At 39.4% G+C, this 27,329-nt stretch overlaps 2 protein-coding genes across 2 annotated transcripts in view; one reads left to right on the plus strand and one right to left on the minus strand.

Moving 5' to 3' along the window:
• The window catches only part of RANBP9 (RAN binding protein 9), a 53,676-nt gene extending 31,045 nt beyond the window's left edge, over nucleotides 1-22,631 (plus strand). The window contains exons 7-18 of the mRNA XM_014940783.1: nucleotides 3,486-3,538; nucleotides 5,625-5,792; nucleotides 8,820-8,842; nucleotides 10,955-11,139; nucleotides 11,956-12,068; nucleotides 13,397-13,505; nucleotides 14,898-15,088; nucleotides 16,406-16,553; nucleotides 18,170-18,291; nucleotides 20,358-20,509; nucleotides 21,187-21,298; nucleotides 21,638-22,631. Coding sequence (XP_014796269.1) covers nucleotides 3,486-3,538; nucleotides 5,625-5,792; nucleotides 8,820-8,842; nucleotides 10,955-11,139; nucleotides 11,956-12,068; nucleotides 13,397-13,505; nucleotides 14,898-15,088; nucleotides 16,406-16,553; nucleotides 18,170-18,291; nucleotides 20,358-20,509; nucleotides 21,187-21,298; nucleotides 21,638-21,768 — 1,507 coding nt within the window. The 3' untranslated portion in view covers nucleotides 21,769-22,631. The remainder of the gene's footprint in view (nucleotides 1-3,485; nucleotides 3,539-5,624; nucleotides 5,793-8,819; nucleotides 8,843-10,954; nucleotides 11,140-11,955; nucleotides 12,069-13,396; nucleotides 13,506-14,897; nucleotides 15,089-16,405; nucleotides 16,554-18,169; nucleotides 18,292-20,357; nucleotides 20,510-21,186; nucleotides 21,299-21,637) is intronic.
• A 497-nt stretch (nucleotides 22,632-23,128) lies between these two features.
• NOL7 (nucleolar protein 7) overlaps nucleotides 23,129-27,329 on the minus strand; it is a 4,384-nt gene continuing 183 nt past the window's right edge. Inside the window, exons 2-8 of the mRNA XM_014940882.1 lie at nucleotides 27,193-27,278; nucleotides 27,026-27,084; nucleotides 26,819-26,847; nucleotides 25,214-25,301; nucleotides 24,462-24,583; nucleotides 24,219-24,296; nucleotides 23,129-23,532 (exon numbers count right to left, since the gene is read on the minus strand). Coding sequence (XP_014796368.1) covers nucleotides 23,471-23,532; nucleotides 24,219-24,296; nucleotides 24,462-24,583; nucleotides 25,214-25,301; nucleotides 26,819-26,847; nucleotides 27,026-27,084; nucleotides 27,193-27,278 — 524 coding nt within the window. The 3' untranslated portion in view covers nucleotides 23,129-23,470. The remainder of the gene's footprint in view (nucleotides 23,533-24,218; nucleotides 24,297-24,461; nucleotides 24,584-25,213; nucleotides 25,302-26,818; nucleotides 26,848-27,025; nucleotides 27,085-27,192; nucleotides 27,279-27,329) is intronic.

A 27,329-nucleotide genomic window follows, 5' to 3' on the forward strand; every position in this document is an offset into this window, starting at 1 on the left:
TTCACTGCAGAGAAGCCTAGGTTTTTTACTCTGTGTTAGGAGAAAAAAAATAGATGTCATAGTGCTTGTATTTTTGACATTAACTTTTATTTTGCTTTGTGGCAAAAAGTTGCGTCTTCAGCAAATTTTGAACTCCGGAGTTTTGTAGTATTCCTAAAAATTTCTATTTGACTTGCGGTTGAGAAATGTAAACTCGAAGATGTGCTGAGACATTAAAATGATAATCTATATCTTTAATGAACTGGAAGAAGAATAGATACAATTTGAAATGAAAAGTCAAGAGTACGTAAGATGTACGTGCTTTCTTGGTGCTTAGTACTATTTTGGCTGTGCTTTAAATTGGTTTTCAGTCTCTTATGGGTTGGTTTCCTGCATTCCATGGGTGGTTTTACATGTTGTTTATAATTTTATGAGCTTCTGTGAGACTTGAGCACTTTACTCAGGTGATAAGTAGCAACTGGTGGGACTGAAATACTCAGAGAGAGGGGCTTCTTCCTAAAAAGGGTCCCGGGCCACTTCCTGCCACTTGCCTAGGTAAGCGATGCTCCCAGCGTGGCACCCAAGGATGTTTATGGCTGGAGAGCTGAGATGGAGGCACCATCCACAGGTAGGGAGGGAAGTGATGAAGGAGGTGACATCAGAACTACACCATTATTCACCATCCCCGGTCTCTCAAACCACGCTGTGTTGTGGCAGGTTTTGGAAGGTGCAACATGTCGGAGTGAGGGTTACGGCACGACATGTTCTAAGTGGACCTGTTCTTCCCGTCTGTGGTAATCTTCTAGACCAAACCCATTCGTGTGACAGGACAGCAGGAAATGCATCACGAGCTGACTGAGAACAGTCTGTACCTGTGTTGCACTTGGGTGCTGCTGTGGCTGCTTCTTGGGCCTCCCGAGAAAAACTTACATGCGCAGCTCTGCTGCTGTTTTTCTCCCGATTCTGAGACACATGGTATGTGAACAGGAGGACAATTTATGTAATTCCTCCCACTGAAGCAAGTCTTTTTGCAGACAATGACTCCGGAGCTAAATATGAGCTAAGCTTGTTTAAAAAACAGGCAAAAAAGTAGTTTTAAGCCTACGAAGGTTACAGGTGCCAGGAAAAAAAGAGTTACACGTACTGGTTTGGCATGTACTGTGGATGAATTTTAGAGCATTTAAAGCCTATCTGTCATGGCACTGTTTTCCCTCTCAGTTTATAGTGTACTACATCTAGTTGAGCGTGAGACTAGCTATCCATCTACTGTAACAGATAATAAATTAGCTTAATTGATGAGCCTTTAATTTCACTCACTTCTAAACCATAAATTGTAGCCATTCGTTTTTCCTTTTGAAAGATGTCTGTAATAAATGTGTTAATTATTTGAAATGTTTTAATCTAACTTTACTTGAGTTTCTGTGAATACCACGTCTGCCTGATGAAATGGTATTAACATTCTAAGTAAATGAATCCCAGGGAAAAATATATGCTGTTGAACATCCATCTTCTTACTGAGATGGTATCAGTGCCCTAGTGCCTTCTAGTTGTTGCTAGTGGCTTAAAAGATTCTTGTTTCCAGCTGTATTAAATACAGTGGGTCCTCTCCGTGTTTACAGTTATTACTGTGTTAAAGAGAGGGCTCAGAAGTTACACCAGCTGAAGGAGAAAAAACAGGGGATACCAAAATATTACCTAGATGATGACTTTCTATCTAGCATTTCACATCTTTGTGTAACCTTAATCTTCCTTCGCTAAGAATACTGAAAGGATACTTTGATTGGGATGAAGGGGGTTTGAATATGATTCACATTGAAAGGCTTTTTGCAGTCAGTGGAGTTAAGTTATCTAAAATTATTTTTAAAAATAAATTTACTTCTTTAATAAAGTCACATTAACAGGAGACTGTACAATAACGGATTTTCAGTCTTTACATGAGAATCCTTCATGCATCAAACTCCAGACTATGCCAATAACAATTCTGCCTTTAGTGTTTAAGACAAAAATCAAGGATTTTCCACTTGTTGCTTTCATTTGTAATTGTTTCGTTGACTCTGCTGCTGCTGTGGTGCCTCAGTAACATAATTAGCAATGCAGCAAATACTAATCCTTTTGTAGCCCTTTGCTTCAGCTCTTCAGTATCTCTAGATGTAGTATCAGCTTTATATGTTTCTGAGGTTCCATTTCATGTTGTTGGTATGTTGGAGGGAGACAAGGACGGGTATCATATGTTAGACATGAGTAGAGAAAGGCTTTGTAAATACTGAACACAGAAGCAGTTGGAAGTGATCAATAGAAAAAACAAAGCCCAGTACACAGTTAAGCATATGACTTGTGAGATTTCCTCCTCAGTTTCATTCTATATGAAATGTATGTAAAATAGCAGATTAACCTGTAGTTCCTAGTTGAATAGTTGCTTTAAATTTGCATTTTATGAGATGGGAATACAAAGGTCATGTTTGTTCTCTTAAACTGTTTTCAGAGTGACAAGGGTGAATTTTTTTCATACAGCTTACTAATTATTTCGTGATAAATTTATGTTAACTAATTTGAACTAGTGTCAAAGTGATTTCCATGTTTTGCTAAACTAGGAAATGGTAGGTTTAGGTGATTCTTGGTTGCTTGCTTTTAGTTGCTTGGTTTTTTTGCAGAGGGGGAGGGGGCAGGGTTGAAAGCCTACCTTTTGATCGTGTTTTTTTTTCCTCTTTGGTTTCCTGTCCTCTTGGTCATGAAATGTCTTTTGCTTAAGAAACTGAAGTAAAACAGATTTTGCTAACTTCAAATAGTGTGATTTTTGGCAGGAGGAATTACTAATTTCAACTTTCCAATGTTTGCTATTAAATTGTTAACAATTGTACTGGATACTGACTTTATTAAAACTACCTTTGTAAAGCTGACTGGGTTTAAACTCAAGATCACTGGCGATATGTTGAAATTTTTTTCCTTTTTAGTTTGCCAACAGCTAAGTAATGTTGCTGGTAAATTTCTCAAGATGGCATTCCTGTGATCCAGGCCTTTAATGTTTTAGTCTGATCTTTTCATAACTGCAAGGATGCATTTTGCTGCTGAAATAATGTACCGTTTTGCATGTATTTTGTAAAATTACTTGTTCCATTTTGTCTGCAAAATACGACTATGTACATCGAAGGTGATGAGATTGGTACGCGGATAGCTTTACCCCTTTACTTTCAAAATAAGACATGGCCTTTGGCTTGCTTCATTCATGATTTAAACTTTATGGCCAATAGCAATATTCTGCATTGATAACCCAGGATGCCTAAAAGAGAATAGCTGTCCTTACCTCCTGCAGGGGCAGAATCTGTCTATATACAGTATATACCAGGAGTTATTTTCCAGTTCTCTTGCTGTTGTGCCAGTATTAGATGACATCTCAGCAGCTTGATTGGTATATGATTAATCAGCACAGTGTTTCTTGGCAATATCCCACATAGATACATATTTTTGTAGGAGACAGATAGATTTCTTTTGTTCTTTTATTTTTACAGTTACATGGGAATTGGGCTTTCGGCACAGGGTGTGAACATGAACAGACTACCAGGTATGTTTCAGTATTTATTACGTTTGGTAAGTTACTTACATTGGTTAATTGCGTTATTTTAAAATAGGCTTGACCTTGATGGGAAGGTTCTGGTAAGCAACAGAGTATAGGATGACATCTCTGTGTTTTATCTGTTACCTGAATTATGTAAAGGTTGCAGCTAAAAAGTTTAGCTTTTTATTGTTTTCCTGTATGTTTGCTCTTATACTACTTCCCTCAATATTAGTGTTATTTATACCATTATGCAGATGCTTTTTAGTGAACAGAAACATTTTTAAATTTTCATCATGTTTCCTAATAAAAAAGAAGCTATAGATTTCCTTGCTCTGTAAACTCAATTTCAAACAATAAAGATGAGCTACTGTGATAAAAACTTTGTCAAACACAGAGTGAGCTCTGCTACTGTCAGTTTCCATCCCATTACCTTTCCAACCTTTATAGTAAGGATGTGTAGCATATTTTTAAGTTTTGACTGTTCCATTGACCTGCATAATCCAGGGATGCTGTCTTGTTAACAATTGTCTGCAGTATCTCTGTATAGTATTTAAAGTTTTGTGTGTGTGTGTATGTGTTGAGGCATTTTTAATAGATCTTTAATGTAAAAGAAATCCAATAAACCCAACCACAAAAAAAACCCCAACCCTGCTTTTTTTGAAATTGTTACTATTATCCAAGTATAAAATCATGTTGAATTGACCTTAAAGTATCCATATTTTGTTTCTTTTACATTGCTCCTTTCTCACCCCAATGTTCTGGTGGAGATCCTTATGATGAGAGCAAGTCCCAGTTACGCTGTGAACCCAGCTAAGGGGGATGAATTATTAGTGGGTGGCATTAAGTCTATTTAGAATGTGATTTAGGATGCATTGCAAATAATTACCAAAGATACTACTAATCAATGTAACTGCGGTAATTTGGGGTGTGTAATTTACTGAGAGGTGCTTAATGTGGTGCCAGGTGAAGCTACTGATCATACAGATTAAGGGCCTAAGTATGGAAAATACTTTCAAATTAACGTTTAAGCAGCAACTTGACAGAAGAAGAATAAACCCACACTCTTTAAAAATAATCTGAAATATCTCTGAAATTTGGTGATTTGTGTTAAAGATCATGCTTTAGTTGTCAGTATAAATTCTTACAGTCAGAATGCGCATATATATATATCTGAAATTTGGTGATTTGTGTTAAAGATCATGCTTTATATTATTTTGAATAGGCATCTAATAGATCTGTAGAGAAGATTTTGTGGTGCCTGAAATTTTACTCCTTTCCTATGTGTTTTTGTTTAGTATTGAATTGCAGAGAGTGTAGACAGGTATTTTTAAATGAGCTCAGACTAAAATTGCTTGCTGTGAATTTCCTTGAGTAGTGTAACAATATGAAGCTTCTTAACTGGTTCTGCAGCTTCTTCACCTGCAAAATTAGCACCATATTTGCATACGTAATGATTTGCCTGCTGGCTGTGACTTTCACTTGTATTGATAATTTTTTTTCCTCCTTCTCTTTTTTAATTTTTAGGGGCAGCAGGGATAGTGACACTATAGTCTGGAGATTCTGCTATTATGCAGAGACTGCTTGCTGCTGAATAGTCATTGAGAATAATCAGGAGTAGAAATGTGTTTCCCCAGAGATGCATGTTTGGGTTTTAGCCAGGAAGAATTTGATTATGACATATGGTAGCAATAGTTTTGCAAAATGAAAGGGAGAACAAGAGAATCTTCACTGCTTTATTGGGACACGTCATATCTGCATACAGCTTTTCAAATTCCAGCATTGTAGCTGATCACATTTTTGGCGTTGATAATTTTGTGTTGTTCACCACTTAAAGAGGAAAATGTGTTACCTGAATTTGCATTATCTGTTGTGTACTACAAATGGAATTACCTGTTCAGCCATTTTGATAAAAAAAGTTGTCACTTTTTAAAATGAAACAGATTTTTTTAGTTAGGTAAGAAATCTTAGAAATTAGAAGCTAAGCATAGTAATTAACTGTATTAACCTAGTTAAAATACATTAACTTTGCATAGTCTTTTCATTATTTCATAATGAAGGAAATGACTAAATTGCAAATGCTTTTGTTCTCCAGGTTGGGATAAACATTCATATGGTTACCACGGAGATGATGGACATTCATTCTGTTCCTCTGGAACTGGACAACCCTATGGCCCAACGTTTACTACGGGTGATGTCATTGGTTGTTGTGTCAACCTTATCAATAATACCTGCTTCTACACAAAGAATGGACACAGCTTGGGTATGGAGAAACGTTATCTTTAATGATAACATTATGTCTGTAAGTCTGTTGTAAATTTGAAACTCTCTTCGTGTCAGGAGCAAAGTGTTCAAATAGTTATTTCAATAGTCTCTTAATCTCTGAATTAGTTAAAGAATAATGAAAAAAAGGAAGAATGATTTCTTATGTGCCACTTCCATTAACGCTCCTTGTGAATTTGAAAGGATTTGTCATAGCATCTCATTTCACAGGAACAGCATTTCCTCCTCTACTAAATCCACAAATACTTGATATATATAACATAAGGTAATAGATATAAGAGAATCAGAGAAATGGAGAGTAGATATAGATAAAATTCATTGCTGCTGTATTTGGGGACACCTATCCTTCATGAAAACCTTACATCAGATGGGCAACACTTTGAACATACATTGGGGAACAGTGTCTTTTGGATTCCCAGCCTGGAGCCATACATAGTTGAACTAAGGCTATGAATTTTACGATGTGTGCTAAAACTAAGTCCATTTAATCCTTGTGGTAAACTTTAGCATTATGCAACACCACAAGACAACTTTTGAGTTTGAAGATGGCAGGAAGGGTTAGTTAAAATTTTTGTTGCAATATATATTCAGTTACTTAAAGCAGTTTAATAAGCAAAGATACAGAGTGTAAAGAAAGAAGAAAAATAAACAACACTACTTCCTGCAGTAGGGAAAGAGCAAGAGCTTGGAAAGACATCTTGAAATTGTGCTGAGAGGAGTAGGATGTTGCAAGGGATAAAGCTCCGAAAGAAGAAAAAAGATTTTTGTCACGGATAGAAATGTGTTAAGGAAAGGAGAGGCGTACTTGAAATGAAGTAAGAGGGTATTGAGATAGGGACTCTTGAAATCACTTTTCTATTTTCTTGCATTACCAAAGATGAGGAAGGTTTGGAAAGTAGTAAGGGAAAGGACATGGTTTAAATTCTTCTCCTTGTCTCTCAGAACAAGATTGCTTGTTCACTCAGGCCCTGAGCAAACAGGTTTAACTTTGGAGTCGTCCTGCCCCTACTCAGAGCAGGGCTTGGATGGCTCCAGAAATCTATTCCAAGTAATCACTTCTGTGATTCTATTCTATCATGATTTAATGTTTCTTCTAAATTTAGTGAGGCTGTGTACTCAGGCTTAATACCTTGACACCTACGGCAGTGGGACACTTGAACCATGCACTGTAGAGTTCTTTCTTTTGACACTCTTTCAGAGTATGTGTCAGAATGGAAGATAACAGGCTCATGTTGTGTTTGCCCTAGTCTTTAGCTGGGTTAAAGCTGAGAAGGGAAGTCTTCCCTTCTTGGAACTAGTAACATTGTGCCTGTAGTCTTGCCTTACTCCCTTCTTGGAACTAGTAACATTGTGCCTGCAGGTAAGTTGGATCAGATTGTTGATCAACTGGAGAGACGTTGGTTTTCTACTGCCTTTATTGGTTACATGCATGGAAGAGCTAAGAAGGGAGGAGCAGAACCTCCTCTTTGAGTGGAAGTCTTAAAGCAGACTGGATTAGGCCAACTGTGAAACAACACTCCGAGTGATTAAAATCTGTTTGAAGAGGAGAACGGAATGGCATAGGTGAGGAGAGGCTAGTAAAATGTCATCTGTCATAGACAGAGTCTGACAAACACTTTGTGGGTTTCAGAAGGAAATCTGACAGCTGTTCTGCTGTCGTGGGCTTTGCTAGCTTGAATTTCTGACAGGGGAAAATCGATTCTGTGTTTAGGAGAAAAAGAAATTAGAAATTTTGGCTGCCTTGCTGCTGCTGGTTGTCCAAAATTCCTATACGATTGTGACTTGGAGGACATTTGTGTTTCTTCTCTGGGCCACAGATACACTCCAGAGTATTGGAAGTCTCTGGCTCAGCCTGGAATTTGATGCTAAAAAAGGGCTAAGCAATTATTTATGCAAGTGTGAAATCCTGGCCTGAAAAATCCCAAAACCAGCACCCCGAAAAAACCCAATACCTACATGTCACTCAGTCATGATTTACCTCTCTTGCCTACTGCTATGATTATTTTGGAAGAAGGGCAAGTTGAATGTCAAAATGTGCCAAAAAGAGAAAGTAGTAATAGCTTAGAAAAAGTTAAGGTGTGAACAGGTAGTAAATAAAATGATAGCTTTGAGATGTGATGGGAGGAAACAGATTGACTCTATTTGTCATTCTTTGGTATCTAAGATGTGAGTAAGGAATCCAGATGCTCTTGAGATTTTAAATCTTGGTGAAGAATGAATCTGCAGGGGTGGAATTGAGGACAAAAGGGTAAAAGCTTTGGTTTTATCTTAAATTTGAAAAGGCAGTGATAAAAAAATAAGAGTTTGAAGAGATAAGTGGATTCAAATCATGCACTTGTAAAAAATATAAAATGGAAGAAATACTTGCAACAGTAAAGGAAATTATGAAATGCTGTTACCATTTGGCAGTCAGAGGAGATTTCCTGTTACTTATTTTTTTAATATTTAATTTTATAACGAGATACTAAGCTCTTCTGTTTGAAAACCAAAACAAACCACCCTGGTGTGGATTAGAGTAAAACGTTTACCAGGCTGTTTTGGAGTATTATGAGTATGTTGCTGCTCATGTAAAGATAACACCAACCAATGAAGAAAAGTAATAGCAACTAAGAAAAGCCACTGTTAAATCTTGGCATGTCAGCAATAAGACAAGCAAGTGAGAAAAAGATCCTCAGATGTTCTCATTTTTCCTGTTAATTTTAATCTATAGCCAGAATTTGCATACTTTTTTAATCTGTGCATCTGTATGCTGTTTGCTAAATCTTAAGACCTATTTTGAAGAGGTGAGGGCAAATTGAGTGTTTTTGAATGGAAATTATGTTTTGCCAGATATTGCCCTTTATTACTCAAGCACATCAGTTGTGCCTAAGCATCATGGATGTCACCATACTTTACCTATTTTTGAGATGGTTTGGGTGAGTTTTCTGAACTTATAATGACACACTTAAGGAAATGAGGCTGGAATCCAGACATGTGGATATTAATCTTAATTTTCTCTTCATTACAGGCATCGCTTTCACAGATTTACCGGTAAGATAAGTGCATTTTCAAACAGCTTTCATGTGTATTATAAACAGATGTTTCAAATGTAACTTGCATTTACCTTATGCTTCTTGGAAATACAATGATAATCTTCTTAACCAATTTAATATCAGATATTTCTCCTCATCATTTCAGTGATGATTTGTTAATTGAAGCAAAAAGGTGTTTTTTTTTTTCCATTTCTACACCGATCCTCACAGGGGTTTTCCTTTTCAGGTTTTTAACATTCAGGCATTTCTAATGAAAGTTTAGCAGAAAATAATGCATACCAGTAGTTATTATATAATGTCTTTGACATGTGCAGGCCTTACACACAAAGTCAAAGCTGCATTAAACACCAGCATTGTGCATGTGTGTACACAGTTGTGTATCATATTCAGAAAGGCTGGCTACTTAAGTGTTGTGGTTTAAGCTGGATTGGACAATGTCCTCAAACCAGGACATTGTGACAAGGTCACTGTAACTCATGCTTGATGCCTAATATTCAAAATCTTTCTCTGTACTGTTCACTCCATAAAATCAAATGTATCAAAGTCATTTATTCTTTTTTAAAGAAAGCTGCAGTTATGTGAAGCTTTTCCATCAGTGAAATTGTACTTTCCTTGAAGTCATTATAAATGTGTTTCCTTATTTTGTTTTTTTCACATCCACTTAATTTCTGATTTAATCTAGTTAGGGTGCAGTGTTTGAGATGGTTCCATCTGGCCAGCTGCTCTGTTTGCTGTGGCCTTAGGAGGCAAAGGCAGATACTAAGGAAAAATGAAGTCAATAACTCAGGGCACCTCTGGGATGCTTCATGTAGGAAGGCACTGCCGCTGTCCTGGATCCATGGGATGCAGCGGGGCTCCTTGGTAGCCCGTGGTCCCAGCACAGCAAAACTGACACTGTAACCTGAAGTGTGAAGCTGGACCCCTCCTCGTTAGAATGGATTGTTTTCATCTCAGTAAAAGATTTGAGACTTACACTTGGTTGATTAGTCTACGCTAGGTAACACTACGAGCAAGTTTTATTTGGAGGAAAAAAAAGGGAGTGGTGTTGGGGGTAGATGGCTTGGGCATGGTTTTAATAGCAGGAGTATTTATTTTTTCTTCAGTTTCACTGAACTTCAGTGTTCCTACTGACCTGCATGTTGATATCTTCTTTTTGATAGCTTTAATTTATTTAGTCATATAATTCTGTAGATGAGCGTACCATTGTTACCGTACCACCATTGACTGCAGTGTAACTATGATGTAGGTATATTTATAAATTTAAAAAAAAACAAAAAAACCCCCCAAAAACAACAACAAAAAAGAAAACCTCACACCCACCCAAAACTCCCAAAAACCCCAAAAACAACAACAAAAAGAAAACCTCACACCCACCCAAAACTCCAAGAGATGCATTGCCGTTTCTGAGGTGCTGGTTGCATTTAAGAGAGTTACTTCAATCCCAACAGGCAGATTTTACTTTTCTCATTTGGCATATTTCAAATTTGCATGGAGACCTAATCTCTAAGCAGAAAATAAAACTGAGACAACAATAAATGCTTTAAAGTCTTTTTCTAGATACAAGTCCAGGAATTCACGAGAACTTCAATGCACTGTTACAGTTCTTTTTAGGCGCTACACTTGGACTTTGAGGCTAATGAGTTCTCTATCCTGTCAGTTCTTACCACTAAAATTCAGCGATGTTTTAAGTATTTCACCCAAAAGGAAAATGGCCCACTTTGTAAGTTTAATTTTTGTTCTCTTTTTAAAAGACACTTTAATCCTGGTCTTTAAAAATCATTTAAAAATTGGTATTTAATCTTTTGTAAAATTGAAAACAAAAGTTGTAAACTTTAGCACAGTTTAAAAAGTACATTTTCTGACTAGAAAGAGAATGATCAGTAAGGCTTTCTTATTTCAAAGTTAAAAAATTATGAGCACTGGGAATAAAAATTAGTCAGTCGTCGTATTGCTGAATTGATGGAAGTTGCTTTAACTGCTGGACAGATGATCCAGAGGTATTTGCTTCTTCACACTACTAGTAGCATTGGGGTGGTTATTACAGAGATGAAAAAAAAAGTGGGGAATTCAGAATAAGAGGAAAAAAAACTAATTAAAAAATTTCTTGCAGCCAAACTTGTACCCTACAGTAGGGCTTCAAACACCGGGAGAGGTTGTGGATGCTAATTTTGGACAACACCCATTTGTATTTGATATTGAAGACTATATGAGAGAATGGAGAACCAAAATTCAAGCACAGATTGACAGATTTCCGATAGGAGATCGGGAAGGAGAGTGGCAAACAATGATTCAGAAGTAAGACTTTGAATGTTGTTCATTTTAAAAAGAAGTTAATAATTGCATGATTTCATAGGTCTTTAAAATAGATAAACTATTGTCTTGTGCAAAAAATTACAGATAGTATTAAAAACTAGTACAAATAGTTTTGTTGACATAACAGGCTTGATAAATATATTTCAAATTGAGAATTAAGAGATGTTTGGGGGAAGATTTATGTACATCGTTACTTAATTAAGAATTTGTAATGATGGCTGCAAGTCTTCCATTCTGATTTGACCCATTTAATGTGGGTTGGGGAGTTTAGAAAAATTGCCATGGTTGTAATGGGCAGTTTTAATACTTTGGGCTCTGGAAATTTCCCTTAACGTTCTCAGCCTTCAGTGTGGCTGGTTAAGTTGTGGCTCGTTAGTGCCTCGCTCGTTAAAAACAGTGGTTGTGGCTTTGCATTTTGTATTTCTTCAGTGAAAACAAAAACTTAGTGTGCAGAAGTTTCAATTCAGTGTAAGTAATAAGCACAAAAGGAAGCTTAATGAGCAGGTAATACTTTAATTGAGCCTACCTTTAGGTGATGAATCACTTTTATTAAAATTCATCATAATAAAATAATTCATTGATTATTTTTTAATTGTTCTTCCGTACAGCGTTCTGAAGATGCTACTGGCTCTTTAACTTAATTACTTTTGTGTGATTTTACTTGAAATTCTGAAATTTCTGTAGGAATTTTTCAATTCAGTCACCTTTTTCAGAAAAAGGGGTTTATATTTAAGAAGTTCTTGGTTTCTTACCTGTGTTTAATGAGCATTTCTGGGTTTTGTTTTTGTTTATTTTTAGAATGGTATCATCTTACTTAGTTCACCATGGATACTGTGCAACGGCAGAGGCATTCGCCAGATCCACAGACCAGACTGTGCTAGAAGAATTAGCTTCTATTAAAAATAGACAAAGTAAGCCTGGAAAGCACGTTACATCCTTTTTTTTTTTTTTTTTCCCTTAAGCAAATATTACGTAAAACTTAAGCATCATTGTAGAATTTCCTTTCAGCACTACTCCATAGTACAGTCCTTTGCTGTCATGTAAAGTTACATATGTATGAAGAGCTAGTTAAGATGAACCTCTGCTCTAATGCTTTGGAACTTGTTTGATGTAGCAGATTGCCTTTTTCTTGAACGGAAAATTGTGATCTGTCTTAACCACTTGTGGATAATGTCTCTGAACAAGTGAGTGTTTGTGAGAGCTAACGGTCAGTCACAAACGGGAATATAAAACTTAGTCTTGACAAAAATTTAGACTTTTATCTCAACTGTGAAAAGGCGTAGAGTTGCTTTGTAAGTTAAATCAAGTTTGAGTTTTCCTGCTTGCAGATGTGAGTGGGAAGAGGACAAGGAGAACTAACGGCAGTTCACGTCTAACTTGCTGTGCCAGCGCTGTTCGGCAGCCTGATTAAACTGTGCCTTCCCCCTTCATTTAAACCCCTGCTGTATGGCCAGCCACAAGTGTTTGTGTGACTGCACGACATACCCCACGGGGAAACTGCTCTGCTTGAAAAATAACCCGTTCGTTGGGCTGTTTTTTGTTTGGATCAATTTCCCTGTTGGTGGATGGAGCTGGGGGGCCGGTTGTGACTTGTGCCAGGTTACAACAAACGGAAGCATCAATAAAGCAGGGACTGTTATAGAAAGGTTTAGTCAACTGTAACCTGACTGGAAGTATATGTTGTAGGTGAGAGAGACTACATTTTGGTTTCTTAGTCAAAATTGAACCTGTGGGAGGTGGGGTGCAATTTGGATGTTCTTGGGTGACAGTAGTTTGATGTGTGCTTATTGATAAAGGAATGAAAATGAGAAATGAATTGCAGGAGTGTCTGCAATCTTAATCTGAGTAGTCTAGTCTGAGTACAGACTGTACTCTGAGTACAAAATAGTTGTATGCTGGCAATAAATAAAAATATTGACTACTCATTTAGATGTATGTAGGTGAAGTGCAGTTCTTAAATTTTCCTATTGAACGTTCTAAGGAAGCGTGATCTTTCTTTACACTCTTCTTTTTCTAAGAGGAAAAAGCCTTGTTGATTGATGATTGCAGTGTCTTTTAATCATTGATTTACATGTGTGAGTCCGTAAGCTGTCCATTTAACTAATGTTGGTTTTGATGCACAGAAATTCAGAAATTGGTTTTGGCAGGATGAATGGAGAACCCATTGAAACAACGTAACAGCTGTATCCAAGTTTTCTAGAAAAAAATCCTAATCTCTTATTTGTTTTTTGGTGAACAGGAATTCAGAAATTGGTTTTAGCAGGAAGAATGGGAGAAGCCATTGAAACAACACAACAGTTGTATCCAAGTTTACTAGAAAGAAATCCTAATCTCTTATTTGCATTAAAGTGAGTCTTCAAATTATACAGATGTGTGTTTATAGATGACACAGTACCTTCTGAGACAAGACAGTTTTTCATTTAAAGCTTTCACAGAAATTTAAACAAAGTTAAGCAGCGTTTTTTAGAAAATGTGTATAGTTCACTCTCTTTATGCTCTATTATTTGCTACGTGTTTAACTAGATTTTGTCATCGAGGTCCTGTTTTACAGCATAATTCACATCTCACTGTAGGCTTGTTCTCTAGAACTGAAATTTGTAATTTTTCAAATCAATTCCATTCAAATTTGGTGGCAAGTAAAACTTAAAATGTAAACTGATACAGTATCATATTCAAGAAGATTAAGAGTTTGCCTGTTCCTCCAAATGGGTGACTGACTTTAAAGACCAGTTTAAATGAGCTGTTTCACTCCTTGTCACTTTACTAGAAATCTCTGGCTACTACTGTGGAAATTCCATAATCCCAAAGAGTTATCTTGGCTTCCCAGGCACACAATAAGTCACCTTGTTTCTGGCATTTTTATTTGCCAGCTACGTTCATCCTCCAGAATTTTGTATCGCGTTGTAGTGTTTGAATGCACAACAAATCTGTTATCTCCTATAAGAGCAAAGCACTTTATGATGTTCAGTTAAGTCACTTGGGACGTGTTTGAAGTCTGTCATGCTCAAGTGCCAAACAGAATTCACGTGATAGTACTGCAGAGTTATCACAGAATTCACAAAATGCAAAGGTTTTGGTGAAAAAGACTTCACTTGATAACATCAACTTATGTTACCTTTTTCTTAGTCTGTCTTTCTAAATTTTGCCTGTTCTATTGAGACTATCCAAGCCTAAAATAAGCAGTAGTTCTGAGCTTCCTTAAAGTCTATAGTAAAACCTCCTTATCTAAAATAAAATTGACAAAGAGCAACAGCCTCTAAAGGGAAGGTTTGTATATGAGCTTGCTTTTCAAACTGTTTTCTAGTGCAAATGTTTAATGTTAAAAGTTAACCATTTAATGCTTACTGTTCCAGAGAATCAAACTATGTTCTCATTTACTTTGAGAGAAATGACAGACATGACAACGTAACCACATACCCTTCTCAGGAAATAACCCCGCCCCTGCCAATAAAACAGAACAGTTAAAACCAGAAAATACAGTTTAGTTCTCTGAACTTTGAGGACTTATTGCCAAAGTCTGTCCTCAAAGGATAATATTCCTGTTCTCCTCCCTCACAAATTGTGTATTTTGGGCTGAATACTCTAAAGCTTATTGACGGTTGGGTTACTGACATCCAGCATTTTGTTGAGTCAGACTTTTTGTATATTTAACACTAAAATTAAATCGTTGCTATCGTTGGTAAATTGAAACGTGCTAATTGTTTTATTAGCTTAGCTTAACTTTTTTGCCTTTTGTTTAGGGTGCGCCAGTTTATAGAGATGGTGAATGGTACAGACAGTGAAGTGCGGTGTTTGGGAGGCCACAGTCCAAAGTCTCAAGACAGTTACCCTGTGAGCCCACGGTCATTCAGTAGTCCTAGCATGAGTCCCAGCCATGGAATGAATATTCACAATTTGGCAACAGGCAAAGGGAGCAGCACACACTTTTCTGGTAAGTTGATGCAGAGGATATACCACACTGTGTTAGATTTTAATTTTTTTATTTTATTTTTTTTACAATTAAGTCTTGGGAGAAGTTACAAATACTCACAATTTGTTTTACTTAAGAGTTCATACTGAATGCTTTGTATAAAAATATAGTTTTAATTATTACCATATGTGATTCTTGGTCACCGGGGAAATGGAAGGTGTGTAAATATAATCAAATCTTTTTTGAGTGTGCTTTTGGTTTTACTAAGAGTTTGCAAAGTAGGTTGCCACTGATTTCTAGGAAATGCTTTCTTCCGGGAGGTGGAAGATTCTGGCGCAAATTTCTGTTCTCCTTTTGATGACAATTTATGGCTTGGATAAGGTGGTTTGAATCCAGTAAGTGGTGTATGCGTTCCATTTCCTGTGGTGTTCAGGGAATGGTAGGAGCAGCTGCTTTTGTGTAGGGAAATACCAGGAGCTGGGCTGTTTGTTCTTTAGGTGGTCATAGGGATGTATTGTAGAAAGTACCTCTAGCTTTCTAATTTTGAAAATAGAGCCACCACTTAATAAGCCAGTTGATGAATGTATTATTGGAATTGAGGTTTGGGGTTTCCTGAATGGCAGAAAGTGTTTTATTTATAATAAGCCCTTTCTGTGACCTGTTTCTATATTAGAAGATAGACTAGGGAGTTCCTGCTTTTGGGCTTGGCAGGAACTGGCAATTACATGTTTGCTTCAAATAGTAGTTTCTTGATTATATTTTAGAGGGGTCAGAAGAGATTTTAGCCAGACATCATAATTTCACAGCATGGTGTAATTTTATTTAGCAAAGCACAATATTAACAATTAAAATAATTACATGGGGAAGGAGGGAGATTGTATTTATGCGTAGCAACATGTAAATTATTTTCAGCACTGAATTTTACTGCATATTTATCAAGAGAATTACGTGATTAGGAATTAGTAAGATGCATGTCTGCTTTCATTCATAATGATTACAGTGGCCTAGAAAAGATTTTCAGATCTTTCAGAAACATTGCGTCAGTTCTAAGAAATGATTCTACTTCCATGCAGTTTTCTGTTTCAGTGGTGTATAAGTCCAATGGAAAAACCTTCTCGTGTGTGTTGGTACTTGTTAAATAATGCTTAACTTCTGTGCTGTTGAAGCCTTAAGGGTTTAAATACCTGAAACACACAGGCTAAAGTATTTGGGTTTATTTGTTTGGCAAATCTAACATTTACTGACCAGGAACAATTAAGCTGTGCTTATTTCGCTTCTATAAATGGGTACTAACAAATAATTTTATAGGCGATTACAATTATGAAAACTTTCTTTCAGGGTTTGAAAGTAGTTGCAATAATGGAGTAATATCAAATAAAGCGCATCAATCTTACTGTCACAGTAAACACACGACCACCAGCTTGAATGTACCAGAGCTCAACAACATAAATGTATCAAGATCACAGCAGGTTAACAGCTATACCAGGTGAATGAATTTCTGATGCTTCTAACTTACGTTAAGGCTTGTGTTATGCATGTGCTTTTATTGCAGAGAAGAGTTTTCAGTGGAATTTGATGTGATTCTTTTGAAGGACAGTTAAAACTTCAAGGGGCCAACAGCTTGGGATCACCCTAGTGTGTTTTTTGGTTTAACTTCTTAAGCTCAATAGACTCTGTTTTCTCCTGTTTCGTTAAAGAAATGCTATGGACAAAAATAAATTGCCTTGTTGCTTACAGCTATTTATTGTCAGTTTTCAACTTGTGGTCAGTTTTGAACTTGTCTAGTGAAGATGAACTAGCTCTCTAGCATTTGGGGTCTTAATTTAAATCACTGACATCGATTTAAGCATGTTGCATGTAGGTAATGAAAATTTTTCCAGATATTCTCCATTTGTGGCAGTATCTGCAAAGTAAACACAATTGAGATGCATATGGAATGTGGTCTGTCTTCCATTGCACACACAGGAGTTGTTTGCCTACTCAATCACTGCCACTTGTGCAAACACATTTGATTCAGAGAATGAAAATGGATGTATTTACCAGGGTTAATGTGGTTATTAATAACCAGTAAATACTAAGCTCTGGGTTGCACAGATGCAGCAGAACCTAATTTGATGTGAAATACCATTGGTACTCGGCTGCATTGTTCAAGAGGGATTCCCAAAACTACCAGCTGGGATGCGATGATGTGGTGGTGGTAGCAAAAACTATTTGAGTTGGATAGTGATGATTTGGGGAAAAAAAAGTAAGAGTAACAATTTACTTCTTAACTTCTTGATTTGTGTTTGCCTCGGCCATCTCTTCTGCCAAAAAGCCTGGCAGTGTCCAGGCAACTTTGGAGATTTTTCCCAGGAGGAGGACAGTTCCTTGGCTGCAGCACTGCCCACTCAGCGAGGTTTCCTTCCTCAAAGGATGCAGAGTATTTTTGGTTGCTTAGAAGCAAGATACTAAACTTGTAAATTGAATATTTTTGGTCTTGAGAGAGGTCTTAGGTTGTCATTCTCCATGACAAAATAGAACAGGCTAGGATGTAAGTGTCAGCAAAGCTCAGTCCCCAAAGCCGTGCTGGCATTTCCTAAAAGTGCTTCAGTGAGCAAAGCGTGGTGAGGAGTTGTAGGCTTTGAATTTGGCTCTGAGTGTCCTTCAGTGTCCTGGTTTGGGACTTTTGGGACTGTTTGCTTTGGGTCTTCTTGTTCCCCTCGTTCCACTGACAGTAAATGAGAGATTAGGGGTTTTCTGAAAGAATTATTTACCTAAATGTAATGTTCTCACAGTAGGCTGTATATTGAGTTAACTGTGGGTTTGTTTTTTTTTTTTAAAAGTGTAGTATGCTTTTTCTCCAGCTCTATATATGTACAGATATATGAACAAGGTGAGAACTTATTGGTGTGTGTTTAGAAACCAAATAATGGTGGACACGATTAATTTGTCAGCATCTGAAATTGTTATTTTACTGAATGCTAATGTTAGTTGAGAGAGCCTTAAAACTTCCCTGGTGCTCTGGTATTGCCAGTTGTTGTGGAAGAAAACCTGTGGTCTAAGTTGGTAATATTTTTATTCGTTAAATATGAGTAAAACTTCTCTTTATTACTGTCTTTTCAGCAATGATGTAGACATGGAAACAGATCACTACTCCAATGGGGTTGCTGAGACTTCATCCAATGGCTTCCTAAATGGTAGTTCTAAACATGATCACGAAATGGAAGAATGTGACACAGAAATGGGTCTGCAGTGATATTTCTTACATTTTTATTAAGTGATGGCAACAAGGTTATGTTTTTACTTGCAATGCTTCCCAACTTGAAAATTAGGGATGTTAGCTCAAATCTTAATTTTTATTTGTTTGTTTTGCTGTTATTAGATGTAAATCTTATAACCACTGATTTAGGTGGTCCAATGTCAGTATGAGAACAGGGGAAACGGGCAACTCATGGCTATTGAAACAAGCATCAGTTTCTAAGGAGGCACCTTTAAGAAGAAACACCCTGTTGTGCAGCACACCCGGGCTGTTGTTGGCAGGTTGCTTCCCCCTCTTCCCCTGGTCCTCTTACCATCTGTGGTTCTCATGGCATCTTTGCACTGAACAGTAAGAGTAGAAATTCTGAATCGCTTATGTTGAAGAATGCCAAGTGTCAATATTAAATGCTCAAGAAAATAGCTCTATTTGGGAACTGAAATGTTGAAAAAACCCCAAACATTTCCAGCAACAAAAATAGTTGTGGTCTGAAAAATAACTTTGTGTTGCTTAACCTGCTTTATACTCAGTCATACCTGTGATGTTAGTGACGAGTGAGTGGTTAAATACCCTCTGATTGCCAGCAAACCATAAAGAGAGATTGTTTGCTGACAGGTGGGATGGTAACTGTTCCTGTCCAGTAAAGGCAGTCAGATCACTTAAATGCACACAGGCTGGAGCTTGGACAATGGTTGTTCTTGCTGACTGGGGCTGAAGAAGTGGAGGAATCCAGCCCAGCCGTTTCTGCAGCTGCAGAACTATCTTCTCAAACAATTGATTTTAACCAGACATCAATTAATAGGTAGTTTAAATGAAATGTGGAACTCAGGACGTTGCTGGTGAACTTTCAGAATGCATATCTATCTGTGAAAGAGTGATAGTAGCTGTCTGTGAAAGCTCCCCAGTTCTGAGGGCACGTGCTGCTGCTGGTCCTGCAGCTTGGCTGGTAAATGCCAGGTAACTAGGCAGGAAAGCAAACAGAATTATTACAGCCCTGGAGGGGGGAGATTCAAATTTCCAGGCAGTTTCACGCTCTGAAACTGGATAAACCCAAGGCTTATTTCTGTGACAGAAGAAAGAGAGCACATCACTCCCTTGCAGCCTTTTCCCCAGCAGCTTGCTGTGACAGACATGAAGGAGCTGCACGGGGCGCAGAGTTGTTTGGGGGTTTTTAATGTAGTTGTTTTATGCCTTTGGAAAGTGATGTCCTGCATTGGCCACCTCTGCTTGAAGATCTGTGGGTGCTTCACCTCTGTAAAAAAGAAACGTGGCTCCTCAACCTACAGTTGTTTGCTCCCCACAGTTTTGAGTTTGGTTATTCTTTTTTTGTGTGTGTGTTTGGTTTTTTTTGCTTTCTGAAATACTTACGTATTCTCCTTAGTGCTGTGTGTGTAATGTTAAAGTAGGCAGCTTTTTTCCAGAGGTGATATGTTCATATATCAAAGAAAAAAAAAAAAGTGGCCACTTGTAAATCCTTGCTTGAAATAGTGGTCCAAACATATCACTAGACAGCAATGTTAAAATCAGAAGAAGAATGGTTTTGTAATTAAATTGTACATCAAAATCCTGATTCAAAACTTGATTCCATTGATGAAAAACAAAACAAAACAACCAAGGAATGGATAAATGGCTCTCTTGGTTTTTTAACAGGTTGCTTTAGTTGTAAATTTTAAAAAGGCAGAACTTTCAGAGAAGCCAAGTGTTAATTTACTATTCATAAACTGCATTAATATATCTTAAAATCACTAGTATGGGGGAATATTGTAACAAACTGTAAGGAAATCAACTGTAGCGTTCTGCTTGATTACAAAGGAAGTTAGTTTAAAATTAATGAATTAAACAGCACTTGTGGACAGCCTTTGCTGTGAGTTAATGAAATCTCTTAATCCAGCAGCGCTGGGTACATGGGCACATCGTGCCAAGGCCTCTGCTCCAATGTGCTTTCTCTCGGAGAAGGCAGTCATTTTCTGAGCGTGATCAGGGCAGGTTCTCTAGATCCATAGACTGTTGCTGTCAGCTCTGTTAGCGGTGGTGATGACGATATCATTTTTGCAGAAGTAGATTCAAGTCAGTTGAGACGTCAGCTGTGTGGTGGCAGCCAGGCGGCCATTGAGAGAATGATCCATTTTGGAAGAGAATTGCAAGCCATGAGCGAGCAACTAAGAAGAGAATGTGGCAAAAACACGGCGAATAAGAAAATGCTCAAGGTATGTTTAATCTTGAAATTGTGACGTTAAGGTGAGTAACCGTGCTGCCCAGTGGAAACTTTCCACAGCATGTGGCAGTGCAATACTGGCCTGCTTTAACTTTTGTGGGGTTTTTTTGGGTCTGAGAGCAGTATTGTAGTCAGTTGTGGTTGCGGTGTGCAGCACATTCACAGGGCAGGTGCTCTCATACTGTAATACAGTTTAAACCAGAGATGAATTTAGCACTTCCCTCTATCTCATTTCTGACCATGTAGCTTGGCCTCTTCAGTCAAAGTCCCATTTTCAGCTCTTAATAATAAACAAACTGCAAGAAAGAGGTTTGATACAGATGCCTAAAACGTGCTCTCTTCAGTACTTTGTGTGTTAACTTTGAGACTGCTCTTGAATTCTCCTGCCAAAGACTGACTGCATGCAATTTTCAGTCTGTTTTCTCTTTCCCCACCACTTACTAAAATGCTGCTAAATTAATCTCTCTGTATAATTCCCATTGGGAAAAACACTGCCTGCTCAAAATGGAAGATGGCAGGGGTTTTTTTAATCTTTTTTTTTTTTTTTTTTTAATTGGAGAAGGGCACTGACAATCACCTTCATAATTCTGAGTCAAAATAAGGAAATAGTCCTTGTTTTCAGTAGTGGAATATCACTGCTGAGATGTAATAAAGCTCATTTTTCCCCAGGATGCATTCAGTTTACTTGCATATTCAGATCCTTGGAGCAGCCCTGTCGGGAATCAGCTGGACCCGATACAGAGAGAACCCGTGTGCTCCGTACTCAACAGTGCAATACTCGGTAAGTGGGGCCTGCTGGGCTGGCCCAGAGATTAACGAAGCACGCTGGTGTTGGGGTACACACTTTAGTAAGAGAGGGGTGGTTTGACGGGGAGGGTGTATCAGTGTAATAGTCTTTTTGTTGTTCTAAACAAAACCGGGCCTATTGAGGAATGGTGCTGTGCAGGGAAATTGAAAGTCACTTGGTTGCTCCTTCTCCGTCTTGCTGTAAGAGCAAACTTTGCAAGCAAACACGGGGATTTTGACACCACTGATTTAAGCAAGCTTCAAATGTAAGTTTTCGGTGCATGACTATTAAATTAACAAGGTGTTGCAACTGCCGCTGTCGGTTCTTCTTCAGAGACTCACAATCTGCCAAAGCAACCCCCGCTTGCCCTAGCCATGGGCCAAGCCTCACAGTGTCTAGGATTGATGGCTCGGTCGGGCATTGGGTCCTGCGCCTTCGCCACGGTGGAAGACTACCTACACTAGCTATGCATCCGGAGAGCCCAACGGCCACACGGCCTCTGCGACACGGAAAGTAGACCAGCTCTGCTGACTGGAATTTGGAATTTTAATTATGTACTAAGGACAAGTCTGTTGCTTTATGTTGCTTCCTAGTTTACAGCATGATGCAAATGATTTCTAACTTAGCGTTAGGAGAAAATTTCCATCTTTAAACCTCTTAGACGACTAAGAGTTGAAAAATACCACTGATAATGTCAGACATCCAAATTGAGGAGTTACCAATCCTTTAAACGATTGTCCAAAACAAACCAAAAATCCTGCTACCTTGTGGTGGGACGGGAGACTAGAGAACACGGATGTATCAGCATGTGGGTGATGTAAACGTGGAGCAGGATGACTTGCCAACCTCCACCCCCATTGTTACATAGTTCAATCAGTGTAATTTGCAAAATGCATAAACACCTGATGGTTTGGATATATAGTGTTGATGGGAAGAAATGATATTTTTTAATGTGTACTGTAAAACTTGAATTACTCAGGAGCTGAGTGAATATGTTTGTTGCTACTTACAATCCCAACCTGTTGATCTTAGTAGTTTTTTTTGTTTTAACATGGTCTTTTCAACTTTGTTTCCTTGTTTAACTACAGACAGCTTCTGTTGTGTAGACTCACCAGTTTAACTGTTGTATTATAACAGTATTACATGTCAACACAGTGTGGTTATGACCTATTTATATAAAAACCAAATATTTAGTCAATTTACAGTCTTAATTTAATCTTTGTACACCTTGCATTTTTAAAAGTGCTTAAATAGTACTATATTGCAATAAAATGTAGTGATATCATAATTAACCAGCCATTAAAAACTTACTTCTACATACACAGTAGCATGTACTCGTATGCTACAGTTCCTTGGGGCTGGAGTTCTGGCCTAGAACAGCGGTTCTTGGGTAGACCCATGAATTGAGCACGGGGGCTCCCCAGTCCAAGGGGGGATGCCCCTTCCCTGCAGCTGCTGGGCTCTCCAAGGGTTAATGTGTTCTTGCCATGCATCAACTCTGGCCACTGAGACAAGCTTCAGTACTCCCTGAAGATCAGGGGGAAAAAAAACAACTTACTGCTTGAAAGTAACCATCAGGCTGGGCAAGAAATGTCCCTGCTGCTGGAACTGACTTAATGGCTCTGGTGCAGAGAAACTTCACTACTCCCTGAAGATCAGGGGGGAAAAAAAAACACAACTTACTGCTTCAAAGTAACCATCAGGTTGGGCAAGAAATGTCCGTGCTGCTGGAACTGACTTAATGGCTCTGGTGTTAGGATACAGCCTTCCTGTAGAGATGCAAATAACTGAAAAAGCAGAAATAACTGACTGCGTCCAGAACAGTTAAGTACAACATTATTCATCTTTATTCTCTGTAAAGGAGTTGCCTCATGGAGGCAGCTCTACGAGCCTGGTCAAAACACCAGCTGTTCTAAATCACAGTCACTGCTCTGGCCCAGCAGTTTCTGAGCTTCTCCAACCACTTCCGAAAGGGGGAGGGAAGAGAACAGGGAAACGAGCTCAGGCCCAGGGTTGTGACAGTTAGTGCCTTCTGGTGGCTGTTGGGTAGAGCTGAAATAGGAGTGGTGATGGAGAAGTGGGGAAAAAAAACAAAACACCATTGTTATCTTGAGTAAAAGTCCTTAATCTCATCATCTTCTGAAAAAGCTGTCTTCATACTCCATTTTACATCTGTGTTGAGAGCCAGCGTTTTTTAAACCTCATTGCTTTTAGCTTTTTTTCTTGGCCTTAAAAAAAAAAAAAAGACAAAGCTGTTAGTTACCATTTTCTTAACCCATCTACTGGAGAAGCAGCAATGCCTTGATTGCTGCATTTCAGAGCAGAACTGACTGGAGCACTGATAAGCTTCCCTTCATGGTTTGCATACAACCAGTGGCTTCCACTGGGCAGTGGTACCAGCTTGTGCCAGTCTCCTTCAGCTGGAGGGCAGGGAGGCTGCACCTCTGAAGCACAACTGAAAAGCAGGCTCTACCTGCTGAGGATCAGCCTGTGGCTGGGATGAGTCTGGCCCTTTTCCTTCTGCAGTGTCATTTTTATGGGGAGAAACAAATGCCGTTTCCCTGCGCGCACACAAAAGCTCTTGCCATCTCTGCTTTGTTTTACACATACCTGAAATGACTTCCAACGCCTCAGAGGCTGCAGCCTGAAGAGTATTTATTTTAGCTAGTAAACATGGCTCTTGGCCCAGATGCTGTTTCTTAATGTACCAAAAATGAAGTAATTCTTTGAAGTTCAGCCCACTCAGGCTGGAGTGTCCTGCTGTTGGATTGGTTTTTTGAGTAAGAAGATAGCAAGAAACAGCCCTCTAGCATAGGAAAGTTGTTAGGTTTTGTTCTTGTTTTTTAAGAAAAGAAGTGTACTCTAAACCACGCATGCATCAAGTAGTACCTACTTTGACATTTTATATACTTACCCCAAGATTTGTCCACAAACTGAACTGCAGCTTTTTTAACTGGGGCTTTCTTGTTTTCAAGGGAAAAAAATTCATTTGCTGAAATGGAGACGAGTGTTAATTAAGTTAAGTTTAACACAGACAGCTGTAGATGCAGACCCACCCAACGAAAACTGCTTACCCTGTACCCGGTTGGTGTCTGGTCCGTAGAGCTGAGCGTTTATAAAGTCTTTGGCGAGCTGTTGGTGGAGGAAGACTACTTACCCTGTACCCTGTTGGTGTCTGGTCCGTAGAGCTGAGCGTTTATAAAGTCTTTGGCGAGCTGTTGGTGGAGACCTGTTAGACTCTGGTCTTTCAAGCGCACAGCCGTGTAGTTCCCTTTTGGCCTGGTTAAATAAAGAGACATTAAGCCCTGTCGTGTAGTTACAGAACAACAGACACAGCAGTCAGTGTCTGAGCACAACAGCAGCCCGTATCCCATACTCAGCCATGCTTTGTAGCAGTGTTAAAAAAAAAAGAAAAAAAAAAAAGGACCTGTCATCATATGCTATTAATTATGTGCCCTGAGTAGTTCCTTGGGAGTCTCAAATTAGCCCTACCAGAAGCCAGTGCAGTTCCTCTATAGGGACATCAGTGACAGAGAAATGGGGGGAGAAAAAACCCACTAAAATGCAGGATTTCAGTGCTCAACAACCAGACCCATAGCAGCACATAACAGAATGTCCCCTGCTGTGCTTATGACTGCCCAGTTATCTATTAGCAGTTACATAAAAAAGAAACAAAATTATTTCTATTACAGACTTACACATGTGCATGTATACATATTTTACCAGTAGGCTGTATCACAAGCATATTAAAGGAGCTTTTAGCACATAAACACAGTTTCCATCAGAGGAAGAGCAGGGGGGACATCAAGTGAAGAAGAAAAGTGCCAGTGACAGGGCAGCTGCTGTGATGCCCCCTCCCCAAGCCGGCAGAAGCAGCGCCGAGACACAGGCCAGGCACAGCCAGCCTACCTGGCACCTTTCCTTCGCTTGTGTTTCTTCACCCGTTTTTTGACTTGGCCCTCTCCCTGCTTCCCAGCCCCACCGCCACGGCGTTTACCTAAAACCAGTTGAAAACAAAAAAAATTCCCAAACATTACAAATCAAAAGCTGTAAGTGAAAGACGAACAGAAATGAAACAGCGATTGTGCCATGAAAAAAATAAGATATTTTTAGTTAATTCCAAGAGGCGTTTTTCAGAAGCTCTCACCTATAAGAGCTAGAAAGTGATGCCCTCAGAGAAGGGCTGTGAGAGGGAGGGAGGGGACGGGCGCCGTAGGGCAGCCCCCCAGGCACTGCTAGCCAGCTCTCCCCTTCCCTGGCGTCAGCACCACGAGATGGGATTCATCGAAGGACAACAACTCGGGGCAACACAACAGCAAAGCGCAAAGGGGACTCCAGCCCCAGCTTCCTTCTCGCCATTAAGTACCATGGAGACCCAGCATTCAAACCATCCTCCTGAGCTCATCTCTTGTTTGTGCCAACAAATTTTTAAAAACAATGATGAAAAAGCAGCATAAAAAAGTTACACCATCCAGCTATGTAATTATGTGATAAGAGAATTGTTTAAAGAAAAAAAAAAACAAAATCAAGACACTTATTTTTTTGGAAAGTACTTTGAAGAACAGATGAAGATGGCTAGAAAACAGCAGGTGTGAATACTCTAGACTCTTGATTTTTCTAGTTCAGAATTTGAAAAAAAAGCTACCTAATTTTTTACAGATGCCACTAAATTACAGAATCACAGAATCTTCTAGGTTGGAAGGGACCTTAAAGATCATCTTGTCCAACCGTCAACCTAACTGACAAAAATAGACACCCACACAACAAACAAGGAGCATCATCACTAACCCATACCTCCCAGCACTACATCAACCTGTCTTTTGAACACCTCCAGGGATGGTGCCTCAACCACCTCCCTGGGCAGCCCATTCCAATGTCTGATAAACCTTTCCGTGAAAAAGTTTTTCCTAACATCCAGCCTGAACCTCCCCTGGCGCAACTTGAGGCCATTTCCTCTCGTCCTGTCGCCTGTGACTTGAGAAAAGAGACCGACCCCCACCTCTCTACACCCTCCTTTCAGGTAGTTGTAGAGAGCAATAAGGTCTCCCCTCAGCCTCCTCTTCTCCAGGCTGAATAACCCCAGTTCCCTCAGCCTCTCCTCATAAGACTTGTGCTCCAAGTATGATACATAAAGCATCAAGGCAATTAACAACTCTATCCAGAAACAGCCTTTATAACTTAAAATGAACGCTAAATACTATTCGAGCTCTGGCAATGCTTGGTGTTTCTGTTACGATACCTGCGCCTTATTTCCTTACACACCTTGCGTTATTTTAACCAAAATCATTGTACAGTAAACAGCTTTTTGTAAAAGGCACAGGAATCAAGTTAAACGTGACTTCAGGTTTTTCCTCAGATACTGCCCCTTGCCAACAGCCAACCCCCCCAACCTGTGACCACATCAGGCTTTCAAAAGATCTCTGTGCCAGAGTGCTACCCCCAGTCCCCAGTTGCAGCTCTGGCACAGAAGGGACACCCCGAGGTGTGGGGGGTGCAGAACGAGCCGTGGCCTACCTGGGTCAGCTGCTGCCTGTCCCTCGGGTCTGTGGAGCGAGGAGAAGGCATAAAGTTACTCCGTGGATTCACACTCCCTCTCTTTACCCTCAAGCCACGAAAGCTCCCGTTTCCCCCCGTCTTTTCCAACGCCAGGACGCGAAGAGGGTGGAGGGGGTTCGCGTCCCGGCGTGGACACCCCCAGGAGCCCCAGCACGGTGCCCTCACCCTGCGGGCGGTGCGGCGGTCAGCTCCTGCAGCACGGCCTCGGGGAGCAGCTTCCGTCTCTGTGGGGAGAGGGCAGTGAGTGGGACGTGAGGGGGCTGCGGGCCCCGGCGGAGCTGCTGACCGCATGGAGAGCGGGTGTGTGTGTGTCTGTGCGTGTGTCACCGTACCTTCTGCTCGATGAACAGCTCCTGCCGCCGACGCCGCTTCTCCTTCAGCAGCTCCCGGTCCCTGCGGGGAGGCGGGAGGCGCCGTCAGGATGGAAGGATGGGGGAGTGAGGGGAAGGAAAGGGTGGGATCGGAGGGG

Source organism: Calidris pugnax, unplaced genomic scaffold (genome assembly GCF_001431845.1).
Source record: "Calidris pugnax isolate Ruff unplaced genomic scaffold, ASM143184v1 scaffold8, whole genome shotgun sequence".
In the NCBI taxonomy this organism is placed as follows: domain Eukaryota; kingdom Metazoa; phylum Chordata; class Aves; order Charadriiformes; family Scolopacidae; genus Calidris; species Calidris pugnax.